At 60.5% G+C, this 16,329-nt stretch overlaps 1 protein-coding gene across 1 annotated transcript in view; it reads right to left on the reverse strand.

The window, feature by feature from the left end:
• Positions 1–16,329, reverse strand: part of LOC116240883 (neurexin-2-like) — a 126,975-nt gene that overhangs the window by 105,435 nt on the left and 5,211 nt on the right. Inside the window, exons 2-5 of the mRNA XM_090129697.1 lie at positions 9,218–9,238; positions 7,968–7,997; positions 7,224–7,286; positions 2,774–3,075 (exon numbers count right to left, since the gene is read on the reverse strand). Of these exons, the coding sequence (XP_089985823.1) occupies positions 2,774–3,075; positions 7,224–7,286; positions 7,968–7,997; positions 9,218–9,238 (416 nt within the window). The remainder of the gene's footprint in view (positions 1–2,773; positions 3,076–7,223; positions 7,287–7,967; positions 7,998–9,217; positions 9,239–16,329) is intronic.

Consider the following 16,329-nt stretch of genomic DNA (forward strand, 5'->3'; position numbering starts at 1 on the left):
ATGTCTCCATGTGTCTCCAAATGTCCCCAGATGTCCCCAGATGTCTCCACGTGTCCCCAGATGTCCCCAGGTGTCCCCAGATGGCTCCATGTGTCCCCAAATGTCCCCAGGTGTCCCCATATGTCTCCACGTGTCCCCAGGTGTCCCCAAATGTCCCCAGGTGTCCCCAGATGGCTCCATGTGTCCCCAAATGTCCCTAGGTGTCCCCAGGTGTCCCCAAATGTCCCCAGATGTCCCCAGATGGCTCCACATGTCCCCAGATCCGCACCACGGACACCTCCAGGCGCCCCAAATCGACACCCCCACCCCATCACCACCCGGATGTCCCCGATGTCCCCCAAGGTGACATCCATGGCTCGGCCCCGCTGACCCCGAGGTGACATCGGTGAACCCGTCCTCGTGCACCACGTGACCCCGACACCCCCCCCCCCCCCTTGTCCCCAAACTGCCATCCACGGACCCATCCGCGTGCACCAGGTGCCCCCAATGAGTCCACATGTCCCCAAGTGCCACCAAATGTCCCCGTGAGCACCTGGGTGTCCCACATGTCCCCACGGTGACATCCATGGGGCTGTCCAGGTGTCCCACATGTCCCCAGTGACCCCAATGTCCCCCCAGTTGACACCCACGGACCCCAATGACCCCAATATCCCCCACTTGACACCCATGGACCCCAATGACCCCAATATCCCCCACTTGACACCCATGGACCCCAGTGACCCCAACGTCCCCCACTTGACACCCATGGACCCCAATGACCCCAACGTCCCCCTTTGACACCCACGGACCCCAGTGACCCCAATGTCCCCCACTTGACACCCATGGACCCCAATGATCCCAACGTCCCCCAGTTGACACCCATGGACCCCAGTGACCCCAATGTCCCCCAGTTGACATCCATGGACCCCAATGACCCCAACATCCCCCACTCGACACCCATGGACCCACCCATGTGCCCCCAATGACCCCCATGTCCCACACTTGACACCTACGGACCCCAATGACCCCAACGTCCCCCACTTGACACCCATGGACCCCAGTGACCCCAACATCCCCCACTTGACGCCCATGGACCCACCCATGTGCCCCCAATGACCCCAACATCCCCCAGTTGACACCCATGTGCCCAAATGACCCCAACGTCCCCCACTTGACACCCATGGACCCCAATGACCCCAACGTCCCCCAGTTGACACCCAATGACCCCAATGACCCCAACATCCCCCACTTGACACCCACGGACCCCAATGACCCCAACATCCCCCACTTGACACCCATGGACCCCAGTGACCCCAATGTCCCCCACTTGACACCCATGGACCCCAGTGACCCCAACATCCCCCAGTTGACACCCATGTGCCCAAATGACCCCAACGTCCCCCAGTTGACACCCACGGACCCCAATGACCCCAACGTCCCCCAGTTGACACCCACGGACCCCAATGACCCCAACGTCCCCCTTTGACACCCATGGACCCCAGTGACCCCAACGTCCCCCACTTGACACCCATGGACCCCAGTGACCCCAATGTCCCCCAGTTGACACCCATGGACCCCAGTGACCCCAACATCCCCCACTCGACACCCATGGACCCCAGTGACCCCAACATCCCCCAGTTGACACCTATGGACACCAAGGACCCCAACATCCCCCGGTTGACACCCATGGACCCCAAGGACCCCAATGACCCTAATGTCCCCCAGTTGACATCCATGGACCCACCCATGTGCCCCCAATGACCCCAACGTCCCCCACTTGACATCCATGGACCCCAATGACCCCAACGTCCCCCAGTTGACACCCATGGACCCCAAAGTCCCCAACTGACATCCACAGACCCCAGTGTCCCCCAGCTGACATCCACAGCCCCCAACATCCCCCAGTTGACACCCACAGACCCCAGTGTCTCCCAGTTGACACCCACAGACCCCAGTGTCCCCCAGTTGACATCCATGGACCCCAACGTCCCCAGTTGACACCCACAGACCCCAGTGTCCCCCACTTGACACCCATAGACCCCAGAGTCCCCCAGTTGACATCCACAGACCCCAGTGTCTCCCAGTTGACACCCACAGACCCCATTGTCTCCCAGTTGGCATCCATAGCCCTCAAAGTCCCCAGTTGACACCCACAGCCCCCAGTGTCTCCCAGTTGACATCCACAGCCCCCAACATCCCCCAGTTGACATCCACAGCCCCCAACGTCCCCAGTTGCCACCCACGGACCTCAGTGTCCCCCAGTTGACACCCACAGCCCCCAGTGTCTCCCAGTTGACATCCACAGACCCCAACGTCCCCAGTTGCCACCCAGGGACCTCAGTGTCCCCCAGTTGCCACCCACAGCCCCCAACATCCCCCAGTTGACAACCATGGACCCCAACGTCCCCAGTTGCCACCCACGGACCTCAGTGTCCCCCAGTTGCCACCCACAGCCCCCAACATCCCCCAGTTGACAACCATGGACCCCAACGTCCCCAGTTGCCACCCAGGGACCTCAGTGTCCCCCAGTTGACACCCACAGACCCCAGTGTCTCCCAGTTGACATCCACAGCCCCCAATATCCCCAGTTGACACCCATAGACCCCAGTGTCTCCCAGTTGACATCCACAGCCCCCAACATCCCCCAGTTGCCACCCACGGACCTCAGTGTCCCCCAGTTGCCACCCTACGCCCCCAACATCCCCCATCTGCCACCCACGGACCCACCCTACGCCCCCCAACACCCCCCAAATCTCCACCCACGTTCGGCTCCCCCCCACCCCCTCCCTCCTACCTGCCGCAGGTTGCGGGTGACTCTGACGTCGTGCCAACCGTCGTCGTTAAACTTCCCGTTAACGGGTTCCACCAGAGCCTCGAAAGCCCCGGAACCGAGGTTGATGACCAGCCAAACGGCTCCGGCTTTTAGGGAAAGGTTGACGTAGTCGGCTGAACGCCCGGTGTGAAGGAGGAGCCCGTGGCGCTGCCGGGTGCGGAACGACAGCGTCAGCTCGTCGGCGGAGCTCTGGATGGGGCTGTGCGACAGGTCGTAGCAGAAGAACTCGGCGCCGCGGAACGTGGCCACGTACGGCTCGCGGCCTGAGGGGAGACGGAGCCGACGTGGGGATGGGACCCCGTGCTGGGACCCCATGATGGGTACAAGGGGTGGGATGTTGGGTTGGGACCCCATGATGGGTAGATGGGGTGGGATGTTGGGTTGGGAGCCATGGTGGGACCCCATGATGGGTAGATGGAGAGGAATGTTGGGTTGGGACCCCATGATGGGTAGATGGAGTTGGATGTTGGGTTGGGACCCCATAGTGGGACTCCATGATGGGTACCAGGGGTGGGATGTTGGGTTGGGACCCCATGATGGGTAGATGGAGTTGGATGTTGGGTTGGGACCCCATAGTGGGACTCCATGATGGGTACCAGGGGTGGGATGTTGGGTTGGGAGCCATGGTGGGACCCCATGATGAGTCCAATGGAGAGGATTTGGGTTGTGACGACATGGTGGGACCCCATGATGGGTCTACGGGGTGGGATGTCGGGTTGGGAGCCATGGTGGGACGTTATGGGGGTGGGGGTGGTTGGGGTGGGAGCTCTGGATGGGGCTGTGCGACAGGTCGTAGCAGAAGAACTCGGCGCCGCGGAACGTGGCCACGTACGGCTCGCGGCCTGAGGGGAGACGGAGCCGACGTGGGGATGGGACCCCGTGCTGGGCACAAGGGGTGGGACCCCATGGTGGGACCCCATGATGGGTAGATGGGGTGGGATGTTGGGTTGGGACCCCATAGTGGGACTCCATGATGGGTACAAGGGGTGGGATGTTGGGTTGGGACCCCATGATGGGTAGATGGGGTGGGATGTTGGGTTGGGACCCAATGGTGGGACTCCATGATGGGTCAATGGATGGGATGTTGGGTTGGGACCCAATGGTGGGACCCCATGATGGTCCATGGGATGAGACCCCCATGGTGGGACCCCATGATGGGTAGATGGAGAGGGATGTTGGGTTGGGAGCCATGGTGGGACCCCATGATGGGTCCATGGGGTGGGATGTTGCGTTGGGAACCATGGTGGGACCCTATGATGGGTGCAAGGGGTGGGATGTTGGGTTCGGAGCCATGGTGGGACCTCATGATGAGTCCAATGGAGAGGATTTGGGTTGTGACGACATGGTGGGACCCCATGATGGGTAGATGGGGTGCGATGTTGGGTTGGGACCCCATGGTGGGACTCCATGATGGGTCAATGGATGGGATGTTGGGTTGGGACCCCATGATGGGTAGATGGGGTGGGATGTTGGGTTCGGACCCCATGATGGGTACAAGGAGAGGGATGTTGGGTTGGGAGCCATGGTGGGACCCTATGATGGGTGCAAGGGGTGGGATGTTGGGTTGGGAGCCATGGTGGGACCCCATGATGTGTGCAAGGGGTGGGACCCCATGGTGGGACCCCATGGTGGGTAGATGGAGTGGGATGTTGGGTTGGGAGCCATGGTGGGACACCATGATGGGTACAAGGAGAGGAATGTTGGGTTGGGAACCATGGTGGGACCCCATGATGGGTCCAATGGAGAGGATTTGGGTTGTGACGACATGGTGGGACCCCATGATGGGTACAAGGGGTGGGATGTTGGGTTGGGACCCTGTGGTGGGACCCCATGGAGGATCTTTGGGTTGGGACGACATGGTGGGACCCCATGATGGGTCCATGGGGCAGAATGTTGGGTTGGGACCCCATGGTGGCTACATGGGGTGGGATGTCGGGTTGGGACCCAATGGTGGGACCCAAGATAGGGCCATGGGGTTGGGACCCCATGGTGGGACCCCATGGAGGATCTTTGGGTTGGGAACCAGGGTGGGACCCCAAAATGGGTCCATGGGGTGGGATTTTGGGTTGGGACCCCACAGTGGGACCCCATGCTGGGTACAATGGGTGGGATGTTGGGTTGGGACCCCATGGTGGGACCCCATGGAGGATCTTTGGGTTGGGAACCAGGGTGGGACCCCAAAATGGGTCCATGGGGTGGGATGTCGGGTTGGGACCCCATGGTGGATCTGTGGGGTGGGACCCCTGAGTGGGACCCTATGTGTGACACTATGGTGTGACACGGGGGTGTGACAGAGGGGTGTGACGGGGGGGTGTGACACAGGGGTGTGACAGAGGGGTGTGACAGGGGGTGTGATGGAGGTGTGACAGGGGGGTGTGACACGGGGTGTGACACTGGTAGGACACAGAGGTGTGACACAGGGGTGTGACACAGGGGTGTGACATAGGTGGTGTGATGGGGTGTGACACTGTTGTGTGACACGGGGGTGTGACAGGGTGAGTGTGATGGAGGTGTGACACGGGGTGTGACAGGGTTGTGACACTGGTAGGACACAGAGGTGTGACACAGGTGTGTGGTGAGGGTGTGACACCGTGGTGTGACACGGGGGTGTGACATGGGGGTGTGACAGAGGGGTGTGACGGGGGGGTGTGATGGAGGTGTGACACGGGGGTGTGACACGGGGTGTGATAGGGGTGTGACACTGGTAGGACACAGAGGTGTGACACAGGGGTGTGACACAGGGGTGTGACATAGGTGGTGTGATAGGGGTGTGACACTGTTGTGTGACACGGGGGTGTGACAGGAGGAGTGTGATGGAGCTGTGACACGGGGTGTGACAGGGGTGTGACGCTGGTGGGACACAGAGGTGTGACACAGTGGTGTGGTGAGGGTGTGACACCGTGGTGTGACACGGGGGTGTGACATGGGGGTGTGACAGAGGGGTGTGACGGGGGGGTGTGATGGAGGTGTGACATGGGGGTGTGACACGGGGTGTGATAGGGGTGTGACGCTGGTAGGACACAGAGGTGTGACACAGGGGTGTGACATAGGTGGTGTGATAGGGGTGTGACACTGTTTTGTGACACGGGAATGTGACAGGGTGAGTGTGATGGAGGTGTGACACGGGGTGTGGCAGGGGTGTGACACTGGTAGGACACAGGGGTGTGACACAGGTGTGTGACACGGGGGGGTGTGACATGGGGCTGTGACATGGGGGGGTGTGACACAGGAGTGTGACATGGGGGTGTGGCAGAGGGGTGTGACGGGGGGGTGTGATGGAGGTGTGACACGGGGGTGTGATAGGGGTGTGACAGGGGTGTGACACTGGTAGGACACAGAGGTGTGACACAGTGGTGTGACACGGGGGTGTGACACAGGTGGTGTGATAGGGGTGTGACAGGGTGAGTGTGATGGAGATGTGACACGGGGTGTGATAGGGGTGTGACACTGGTAGGACCCAGGGGTGTGACGTGGGGGTGTGACAGAGGGGTGTGACAGAGGGGTGTGACACAGGGCTGTGATATGGGGTTGTGATGAGGGTGTGACACGGGGGTGTGACACAGGGGTGTGACAGAGGGGAGTGATGGAGGTGTGACACGGGGGTGTGACAGAGGGGTGTGACAGAGGGGTGTGACAGAGGGGTGTGATGGAGGTGTGACACGGGGGTGTGACACTGGTAGGACACAGGGGTGTGACATGGGGGTGTGACACGGGGCTGTGATATGGGGATGTGACACAGGGGTGTGACACGGCGGGTGTGACGGGGGTGTGACACAGGGTGTGACACCACAGTGTGACAGGGGGGTGTGATGGAGGTGTGACACGGGAGCGTGACACCATGGTGTGACACCGTGGTGTGACACTGGGGTGTGACGGAGGGGTGTGAAGCCGTAGGGAGTGTGATGGAGGTGTGACACGAGGTGTGATGAGTGTGTGACACCGTGGTGTGAGAAAGGGGTGTGAGATGGGGGTGTGACACCGTGGTGTAACATGGGGGTGTGACATGGGGTGTGACACTGGTAGGACACAGGGGTGTGACACAGGGGTGTGACACTGTGGTGTGACATGGAGGTGTGACATAGGTGGTGTGATAGGGGTGTGACACAGTGGTGTGACACGGGGGTGCGACATGGGGGTGTGACATGGGTGGTGTGACACAGGGGTGTGACACAGGGTTGTGACACCACGGTGTGACAGAGGGGTGTGACATGGGGGTGTGTGACATGGGGATGTGACACCGTGGTGTGACACGGGGCTGTGACGCGGGTGTGACACCGTCGTGTAACACGGGGTTGCGACACAGCGGTGTGACACAGGGGTGTGACACGGGGGTCGTGCTTGTGCACGAGGGGCGTGCGATGGGTGCCGGTGCCGGTGGTGGTGCTGCCCTTGCACACGCGTGTGCACTCACCTCTCCCAGGCGGCTGCAGCTCAGCGGCACCGCGGCCGGGCCCCCCCTCGGCGCCCTCGTGCCCTGCGGGGAGCGGGCGGTCACACGAGCGTGCAAGGAGCGCACGTGCTCGTGCAAGGCCCCAGCCCTCCCACCGACCCTTGCACACGCCCTCGTGCACGGGGACGTGCTGGGTGTGTGTGTGAGGGGGGGTTTTGCACACTCCACGCCTTGTTTGTGAGAGGAGATGCGCTCGCATGCTCCCGCACACTTGTGCAAATTTGCACGCTCGCTCGGTGCATGGGGACACCCTCCCCGTGCTCATTGTGCAAGGGGACACAATCACACGCTCCCCCCCCCATCACCCACATAAGAGGCTCCATTTGCACACTCTGCACATCGGTGCGTTTGCACGCTCATCTTTCCTCGTGCGAAGACCCGCTGTTTGCACACCCTCCGTTGCAAACCCCCCCCAGTGCCTCCTTGCACTCTCACCCTTTGCACGCCCACCTGCGCAAGCTTCCCCCGCTCCCCCCCTCCGTGCACGAGGGTGTGTTTGCACGCCCCTTGCACAACTTCCTGCGCAAGGAGCTCCCCCAACCCCTCTCCCCGTTCCCCCCCCCCCCTCTTTCCTCCCCCCCGTGTTGCACGAGCACTGGATGCAAGGGGGGGGGGGATGAAGACCGTGGAATGGGGGCACGACGGTTGCACGAGGGCTTGCACGCGTGGGGGTGGGCGTGAAAACAGGGGGGGGGGGGGTCGTACCTTGGCTGCTTAACGTCAGGTGAGCAGGACCTTGGGGGGGGGGGGGGGGAGGGGGAGGGGAAGGGAGAGGAAATGGGGGGGGGGAAGGGGGGGGGAAGGAAGGGGGGAGGGGGGGGTGGGGGGGAGGGGGGGGGAAGGGGGGGGAGGGGAAAAAAAAAGGTGAAAAAAAGGTGAAAAAAAAGCGAAAGGAACCCAAAGCGAAGGAATAGTGCAAGGGGGGGAAGAGTGCGAGAAAGGAAGTGTGCAAAGGAAAAAAAGGTGGGGGAGGGGATTTGGGGGGGGGGGGGGGGTTGAGGAAGAGGAGGGGGGGGTGAGGGGGGGGTGGGGGGGGGGGGGGGGCGAAGCGAAAGGAAAAAAGGAGAGAGAGAAGAGAAGAGTCACATCGGCGCGGGGCCCCCGTGCCCCAAAGCCACAACTATAGTGCAACAGTGTGACAGGCATCACGGCGATGCCGGGGCGCGGGGGGGGGCGGGGGTGGGGGGTGGGGGGCGAAAAGGTGGGGGGGGGGGTGGGGTTTGCACGAGGGTTGCACGAGGGTTGCACGAGGACGGGGGGGGTGAGGGGGGGAGGCCCTTTTTCCCCCCCCCTTTTTTGGGGGATGGGGGGGGGGGGTTTCTTTGCACTCCTCGTGCAAATGTGGAAGGGGGAGGGAGGACGGGGGGTGGGGGGGGGGGCGGGGTGTGCGTGGCACGCCCCGCTGCTTGCACGCTGCTCGTGCAAAGCGGTGGCTCCTCGTTGCGGTCCTGCCCGCCTGCAACCTCGTGCAAACGGCGAGGCTGGTGTGCAAGCGTGAGGTCACCCGCACGCCCCCCCCCCCCCCACTTGGTGCACTGCCCTCCTGCGTGCAAAACCCCACCCGTCGCACGGCTGCCTGCGCTGCACGCCCGGCTTTTTGCACGCTCAAGTGCAAGGCGCGGGCGCTCCGCGCACTCTTTGCACGCTCGCGTTCCGTGCGCACTCTTCTTACGCACCCCGCCGCAGCCTTGCACGCTCGTCGCACAATCCCTGCTCTCTCTGCACACCCCCACCCGCTCTGCACACTCGTGGTGCAAGCCCCGCCCCTCCGCCCTCCCCATTGGCTGACAGCGTCGCTTTAATTTGCATAACCCCGCCCCCCCCCCCACTCACACTCTGCCCTCCCATTGGCCCGAGCGGCACCACCAACATTTGCACGGCTGCGCTGGGCTTTGCACAAGCGCCCTTTTCCCACCCGCCCCCCCCTCCCCCTTGCACGCCCTTTGCACACTCACCTTCCACCACGGGCTCCTCTTCTGTAGCAGCGTGGGGGGGGGGGGAAGGGGGAAAGGTGACATCAGGGTTTTCCCTTGTGCCCCATAGTGCCCCGCCGCCCCCCACACACCACTTGCACGCTCGTTTGCACGCTCCGTTGCACATGCAGACCCCGTTGCACGACACTGTGGTGTCTGCACGTCCCATAGTGCTCCACAGTGCCCCACAGTGCCATCCATAGTGCTCCATAGTGCCCCATAGTGCCCCATAGTGCCCCTTAGCAGCCCATAGTGCTCTATAGTGCCCCATAGTGCCCCATAGCAGCCCATAGTGCTCTATAGTGCCCCATAGTGCCCCACACACAGCCCATAGTGCCCCATAGTGCCCCACAGCGCTGCCCATAGTGCTCTATAGTGCCCCATAGTGCCCCACAGCGCTGCCCATAGTGCTCTATAGTGCCCCATAGTGCCCCATAGTGCCCCATAGCAGCCCATAGTGCTCTATAGTGCCCCATAGTGCCCCATAGCAGCCCATAGTGCTCTATAGTGCCCCATAGTGCCCCACACGCAGCCCATAGTGCCCCATAGTGCCCCATAGTGCTCTATAGTGCCCCATAGTGCCCCACACGCAGCCCATAGTGCTCTATAGTGCTCCATAGTGCTCCATAGTGCTCTATAGTGCCCCATAGTGCCCCACATGCAGCCCATAGTGCTCTATAGTGCTCCATAGTGCCGCATAGTAGCACTACAATAGTGCCCCACAGAGCACCACAGTGCCCCACAGCGCTGCCCATAGTGCTCTATAGTGCTCTATAGTGCCCCATAGTGCCCCATAGTGCTCCATAGTGCCCCATAGTGCTCTACAGTGCCCCATAGTGCCCCATAGTGCTCCATAGTGCCCCATAGTGCTCTACAGTGCCCCATAGTGCCCCACACGCAGCCCATAGTGCTCTACAGTGCTCTATAGTGCCCCATAGTGCCCCATAGTGCCCCACAGCGCTGCCCATAGTGCTCTATAGTGCCCCACAGTGCTCCATAGTGCTCCATAGTGCCCCAGACGCATACCATAGTGCTCTATAGTGCCCCATAGTGCCCCACAGTGCTCTAAAATGCCCCATAGTGCCCCATAGCAGCCCATAGAACTCTATAGTGCCCCATAGTGCCCCATAGTGCCCAGCAGCACTACAATAGTGCCCCACAGAGCACCATAGTGCCCCACAGTGCTGCCCATAGTGCCCCATAGTGCTCCATAGTGCTCCATAGTGCTCCATAGTGCCCCATAGTGCCCCATAGTGCTCCATAGTGCTCTATAGTGCTCCATAGTGCCCCATAGTGCCCCACAGTGCTGCACACGCAGCCCATAGTGCCCCATAGTGCCCCATAGTGCCCCACACGCAGCCCATAGAGCTCTATAGTGCCCCATAGTGCCCCATAGTGCTCCATAGTGCTCTATAGTGCCCCATAGTGCCCCATAGTGCCCCACACGCAGCCCATAGTGCTCCATAGTGCTCCATAGTGCACAGTAGCACTACAATAGTGCCCCATAGTGCCCCACAGCGCTGCCCATAGTGCCCCATAGTGCTCCATAGTGCTCCATAGTGCTCCATAGTGCCCCATAGTGCCCCATAGTGCCCCATAGTGCTCCATAGTGCTCTATAGTGCTCCATAGTGCCCCACAGTGCCGCACACGCAGCCCATAGTGCCCCATAGTGCCCCATAGTGCCCCACACGCAGCCCATAGAGCTCTATAGTGCCCCATAGTGCCCCATAGTGCTCCATAGTGCCCCATAGTGCCCCATAGTGCCCCATAGTGCTCCATAGTGCTCTATAGTGCCCCATAGTGCCCCACACACAGCCCATAGTGCTCCATAGTGCTCCATAGTGCACAGTAGCACTACAATAGTGCCCCATAGTGCCCCACAGCGCTGCCCATAGTGCTCCATAGTGCCCCATAGTGCTCTATAGTGCCCCACATGTAGCCCATAGTGCCCCATAGTGCTCTATAGTGCCCCATAGTGCCCCACACGTAGCCCCATAGTGCCCCATATTGCCCCATAGTGCCCCATAGCACCCCATAGTGCCCCATAGCACCACACAGCGCCCCACAGCACCCCATAGCACCTCATAGTGCCCCACAGTTCCCCATAGCACCCCATAGCACCTCATAGCACCCCATAGCGCCCCATAGCACCCCATAGCACCTCATAGTGCCCCATAGCGCCCCACAGCACCCTACAGCACCTCATAGTGCCCCATAGTGCCCCATAGCACCTCATAGCACCCCACAGCACCACACAGCACCCTATAGCACCCCATAGTGCCCCATAGCACCTCACAGTGCCCCATACTGCCCCACAGCACCCCATAGTGCCCCATAGCACCACACAGCGCCCCACAGCACCCCATAGCACCCCATAGCACCTCATAGTGCCCCATAGCACCCCATAGCACCTCACAGCGCCCCATAGCACCCCATAGCGCCCCATAGTACCTCATAGTGCCCCATAGCACCCCATAGCACCTCACAGCGCCCCATAGCACCCCATAGCACCTCACAGTGCCCCATAGCACCCCATAGCACCCCATAGCACCTCACAGCGCCCCATAGCACCCCATAGCGCCCCATAGCACCTCATAGTGCCCCATAGCACCCCATAGCACCTCACAGCGCCCCATAGCACCCCATAGCACCTCACAGTGCCCCATAGCACCCCATAGCACCTCATAGTGCCCCATAGCACCTCATAGCACCCCATAGCACCCCATAGCACCTCACAGTGCCCCATAGCACCTCATAGCACCCCATAGCACCCCATTGTGCCCCATAGCACCTCATAGCACCCCATAGCACCTCATAGTGCCCCATAGTACCACACAGCGCCCCATAGCACCTCACAGCACCCAATAGTGCCCCATAGCACCCCCACAGCACCTCATAGCGCCCCATAGCACCCCATAGCACCTCATAGTGCCCCATAGCACCCCATAGCGCCCCATAGCACCTCATAGTGCCCCACAGCACCCCATAGCACCCCATAGCACCTCACAGTGCCCCATAGCACCCCATAGCGCCTCACAGCGCCCCATAGCGCCCCATAGCGCCCCACATCTCCACCCCCATCCCCTGAAGGTCCTTCCCCCCCCACCCCCCCACCCACGTTGCCAGGACGACAGGCGGACCGTCCGTCTCCATGGTAACCGTTGTCACGGTGATTGGGTCGCCATGGCAACGGCGCTCTACAGCCCGGGAGGGGGGGGGAGGGAAATGCTGTCACCATGGCAACGGTTGTCACGGTGATGCGGAGATGGGAGGGGACAGCCACAGCCTGCGGGCGTGCAAGGGCGCGTGCAAGGGCACAGGGGTGTGTATGGGCATGGAGACGTGCAAAGGCACGGGGACGTGCAAGGACACGGGGATGTGCAAGGGCACGGGGGTGTGTAAGGGCATGGGGTTGTGCAAGAGAATGGGGGTGTGCAAGGGCACGGGGATGTGCAAGGGCACAGGGGTTGTGCAAGGGCATGGGGATGTGCAAGGGCACAGGGGTGTGTAAGGGCACTGGGTTGTGCAAGGGCATGGGGAAGTGCAAGGGCACAGGGGGGTGTAAAGGCATGGGGACGTGCAATGACACAGGGGTGTGCAAGGACACAGGGATGTGCAAGGGCACAGGGGTGTGTATGGGCATGGAGACGTGCAAAGGCACGGGGACGTGCAAGGACACGGGGATGTGCAAGGGCACAGGGGTGTGTAAGGCATGGGGTTGTGCAAGGGCATGGGGATGTGCAAGGGCACAGGGGTTGTGCAAGGGCACAGGGGTGTGTAAGGCATGGGGTTGTGCAAGGGCATGGGGATGGGCAAGGGCACGGGGGGTGTGTAAGGCATGGGGACGTACAAGGGCACAGGGGTTGTGCAAGGGCATGGGGAAGTGCAAGGGCACGGGGGTGTGTAAGGACATGGGGTTGTGCAAGGGCATGGGGATGTGCAAGGGCACGGGGGTGTGTAAGGGCACGGGGGTGTGCAAGGACACAGGGACGTGCAAGAATATGGGGACGTGCAAGGACACAGGGGTGTGCAAGGGCACTGGGATGTGCAAGAGCACGGGGATGTGCAAGGACACAGGGGTGTGCAAGGACACTGGGATGTGCAAGGGCATGGGGGTGTGCAAGGGCATGGGGGTGTGCAAGGACACGGAAATGTGCAAGGGCACGGGGTTGTGCAAGGACATGGGGACACACAGCTGCGTGTGTGCAAGGGGCACTGGGCGTGCAATTGCACAAGGACGTGCGATGGCACAGGGACGTGCAAGGACATGGGGATGTGAGTGCAGGAGCAAGTGCAACCCACAGCCTGACACACAATCAGACCCACAACCCGACCCACAACAACCCGACCCACAACAACCCGACCCACAACAATCAGACCCACAGCCTGACCCACAACAACCCGACCCACAACAACCTGACCCACAACAACCTGACCCACAACAACCCGACTCACAGCCTCACCCACAATCAGACCCACAACCCTGCCCACAACAACCTGACCCACAATCAGACCCACAACAACCCAACCCACAACCACCCGATCCACAGCCTGACCCACAACAACCCGACCCACAACAACCCAACCCACAACAACCTGACCTACAACAACCCAACCCACAACAACCCAACCTACAGCCTGACCCACAACAACCCGACCCACAACAACCCGACCCACAACAACCTGACCTACAACAACCCGACCCACAACAACCCAACCTACAGCCTGACCCACAACAACCTGACCCACAACAACCTGACCCACAACCCACCAGCAACAACCCGACCCACAGCCTGACCCACAACAACCTGACCCACAACAACCCAACCTACAGCCTGACCCACAACAATCTGACCCACAACAACCTGACCCACAACCTGACCCACAACCCAACCCATAACAATCCGACCCACAGCTTGGCCCACAACCCGACCCACAACAACCTGACCCACAACAACCCGACCCACAACCCGACCTACAGCCCAACCCACAACCCGACCCACAACAATCCGACCCACAACAACCTGACCTACAACAACCCAACCCACAACAATCCGGCCCACAGCCTGACCTACAATCAGACCCACAACCTGACCCACAACAACCTGACCGACAACAACCCGACTCACAGCCTGACCACAACAACCCGACCCACAACAACTCGACCCACAACCTGACCCACAGCCTGACCCACAGACCACAACCCGACCCACAACCACTCAATCCACAGCCTGACCCACACCCTGACCCACAACAACCTGACCCACAACAACTCGACCCACAACAACCAGACCCACAACCTGACACACAACAACCCAACCCACAACCAGACCCACAATCAGACCCACAACAACCTGACCTACAACAACCTGACCACAGCCTGACCCACAACAACCCGACCCACAACAGCCCAACCTACAGCCTGACCCACAACCCAACCCACAACAATCTGACCCACAGCTCGGCCCACAGCCAGACCCACAACAACCTGACCCACAACAACTCGACCCACAACAACTTGACCCACAACAACCTGACCCACAACCACCCAACTTGTGATCAAACACCCCACAACCACCCAATGCACAGCAGCCCGACTCACAACAACCCAATCCCCAACAACCCAACTCATAACCACGCACCCCACAACAACACAACCCGTAACAACAACCCAACCTACTGCAACAGCAACCAGCCCACAACCAAACACCCCACAACAACCCGACCCACAACAACCCGCAACAACCCAACCCACAACAGCCCAACTCACCACCAAACACTGCACAACCAGCCAACCCACAACCAAAAGCCCCACAAACGCCCAACCCCACAAACAACCGCAACCAACCCACAACCAAACACCCCACAACAACCCGACCTACAAAAACCCACAACAACCCAACCCACAACAACCCGACCCACAACAACCCACAACCCAACCCACAACAGCCCAACCCATAGCAGCTCAACTCACAAATGCTCAACCAACAACCAACAACCCGCAACAACCCCACCCACAACAACCCAACCCACAACAACCCAACCCACAACAACCCAACTCATAGCAGCTCAACTCACAAGTGCTCAACCAACAACCACCAACCCGCAACAACCCAACCCACAACAGCCCAACCCACAACAACCCAACTCACCACCAAACACCGCGCAACCACCCAACCCACAACCAAAAGCCCCACAAACGCCCAACCCCACAAACAACCGCAACCAACCCACAACCAAACACCCCACAACAACCCCACCCACAACACCCCACAACACCCCAACCCACAACAACCCGACCCACAAAAACCCACAACAACCCAACCCACAACAACCGAACCCACAACAGCCCAACCCATAGCAGCTCAACTCACAAATGCTCAACCAATAACCACCAACCCACAACAACCCCACCCACAACAACCCAACCCACAACAACCCAACTCACCACCAAACACCGCGCAACCACCCAACCCACAACCAAAAGCCCCACAAACGCCCAACCCCACAAACAACCGCAATCAACCCACAACCAAACACCCCACAACAACCTGACCCACAACACCCCACAACAGCCCAACCCACAACAACCCAACCCACAACAACCCAACCCACAACAACCCAACCCACAACCACCCAACCCACAAGAGCCCAACTCATAGCAGCTCAACTCACAAATGCTCAACCAACAACCACCAACCCGCAACAACCCAACCCACAACAGCCCAACCCACAACAACCCAACTCACCACCAAACACCGCGCAACCACCCAACCCACAACCAAAAGCCCCACAAACGCCCAACCCCACAAACAACCGCAACCAACCCACAACCAAACACCCCACAACAACCCCACCCACAACACCCCACAACACCCCAACCCACAACAACCCGACCCACAACAACCCACAACCCAACCCACAACAGCCCAACTCATAGCAGCTCAACTCACAAATGCTCAACCAACAACCACCAACCCACAACAACCCAACCCACAACAAACAACCAAACCCACAACAACCCAACCCACAACAACCCCACCCACAACAAACCCAACTCACCACCAAACACCGCGCAGCCACCCAACCCACA

The sequence above is a fragment of the Phasianus colchicus genome, chromosome 37, assembly GCF_987193195.1.
Source record: "Phasianus colchicus chromosome 37, bPhaCol1.hap1.1, whole genome shotgun sequence".
Lineage (NCBI taxonomy): Eukaryota > Metazoa > Chordata > Aves > Galliformes > Phasianidae > Phasianus > Phasianus colchicus.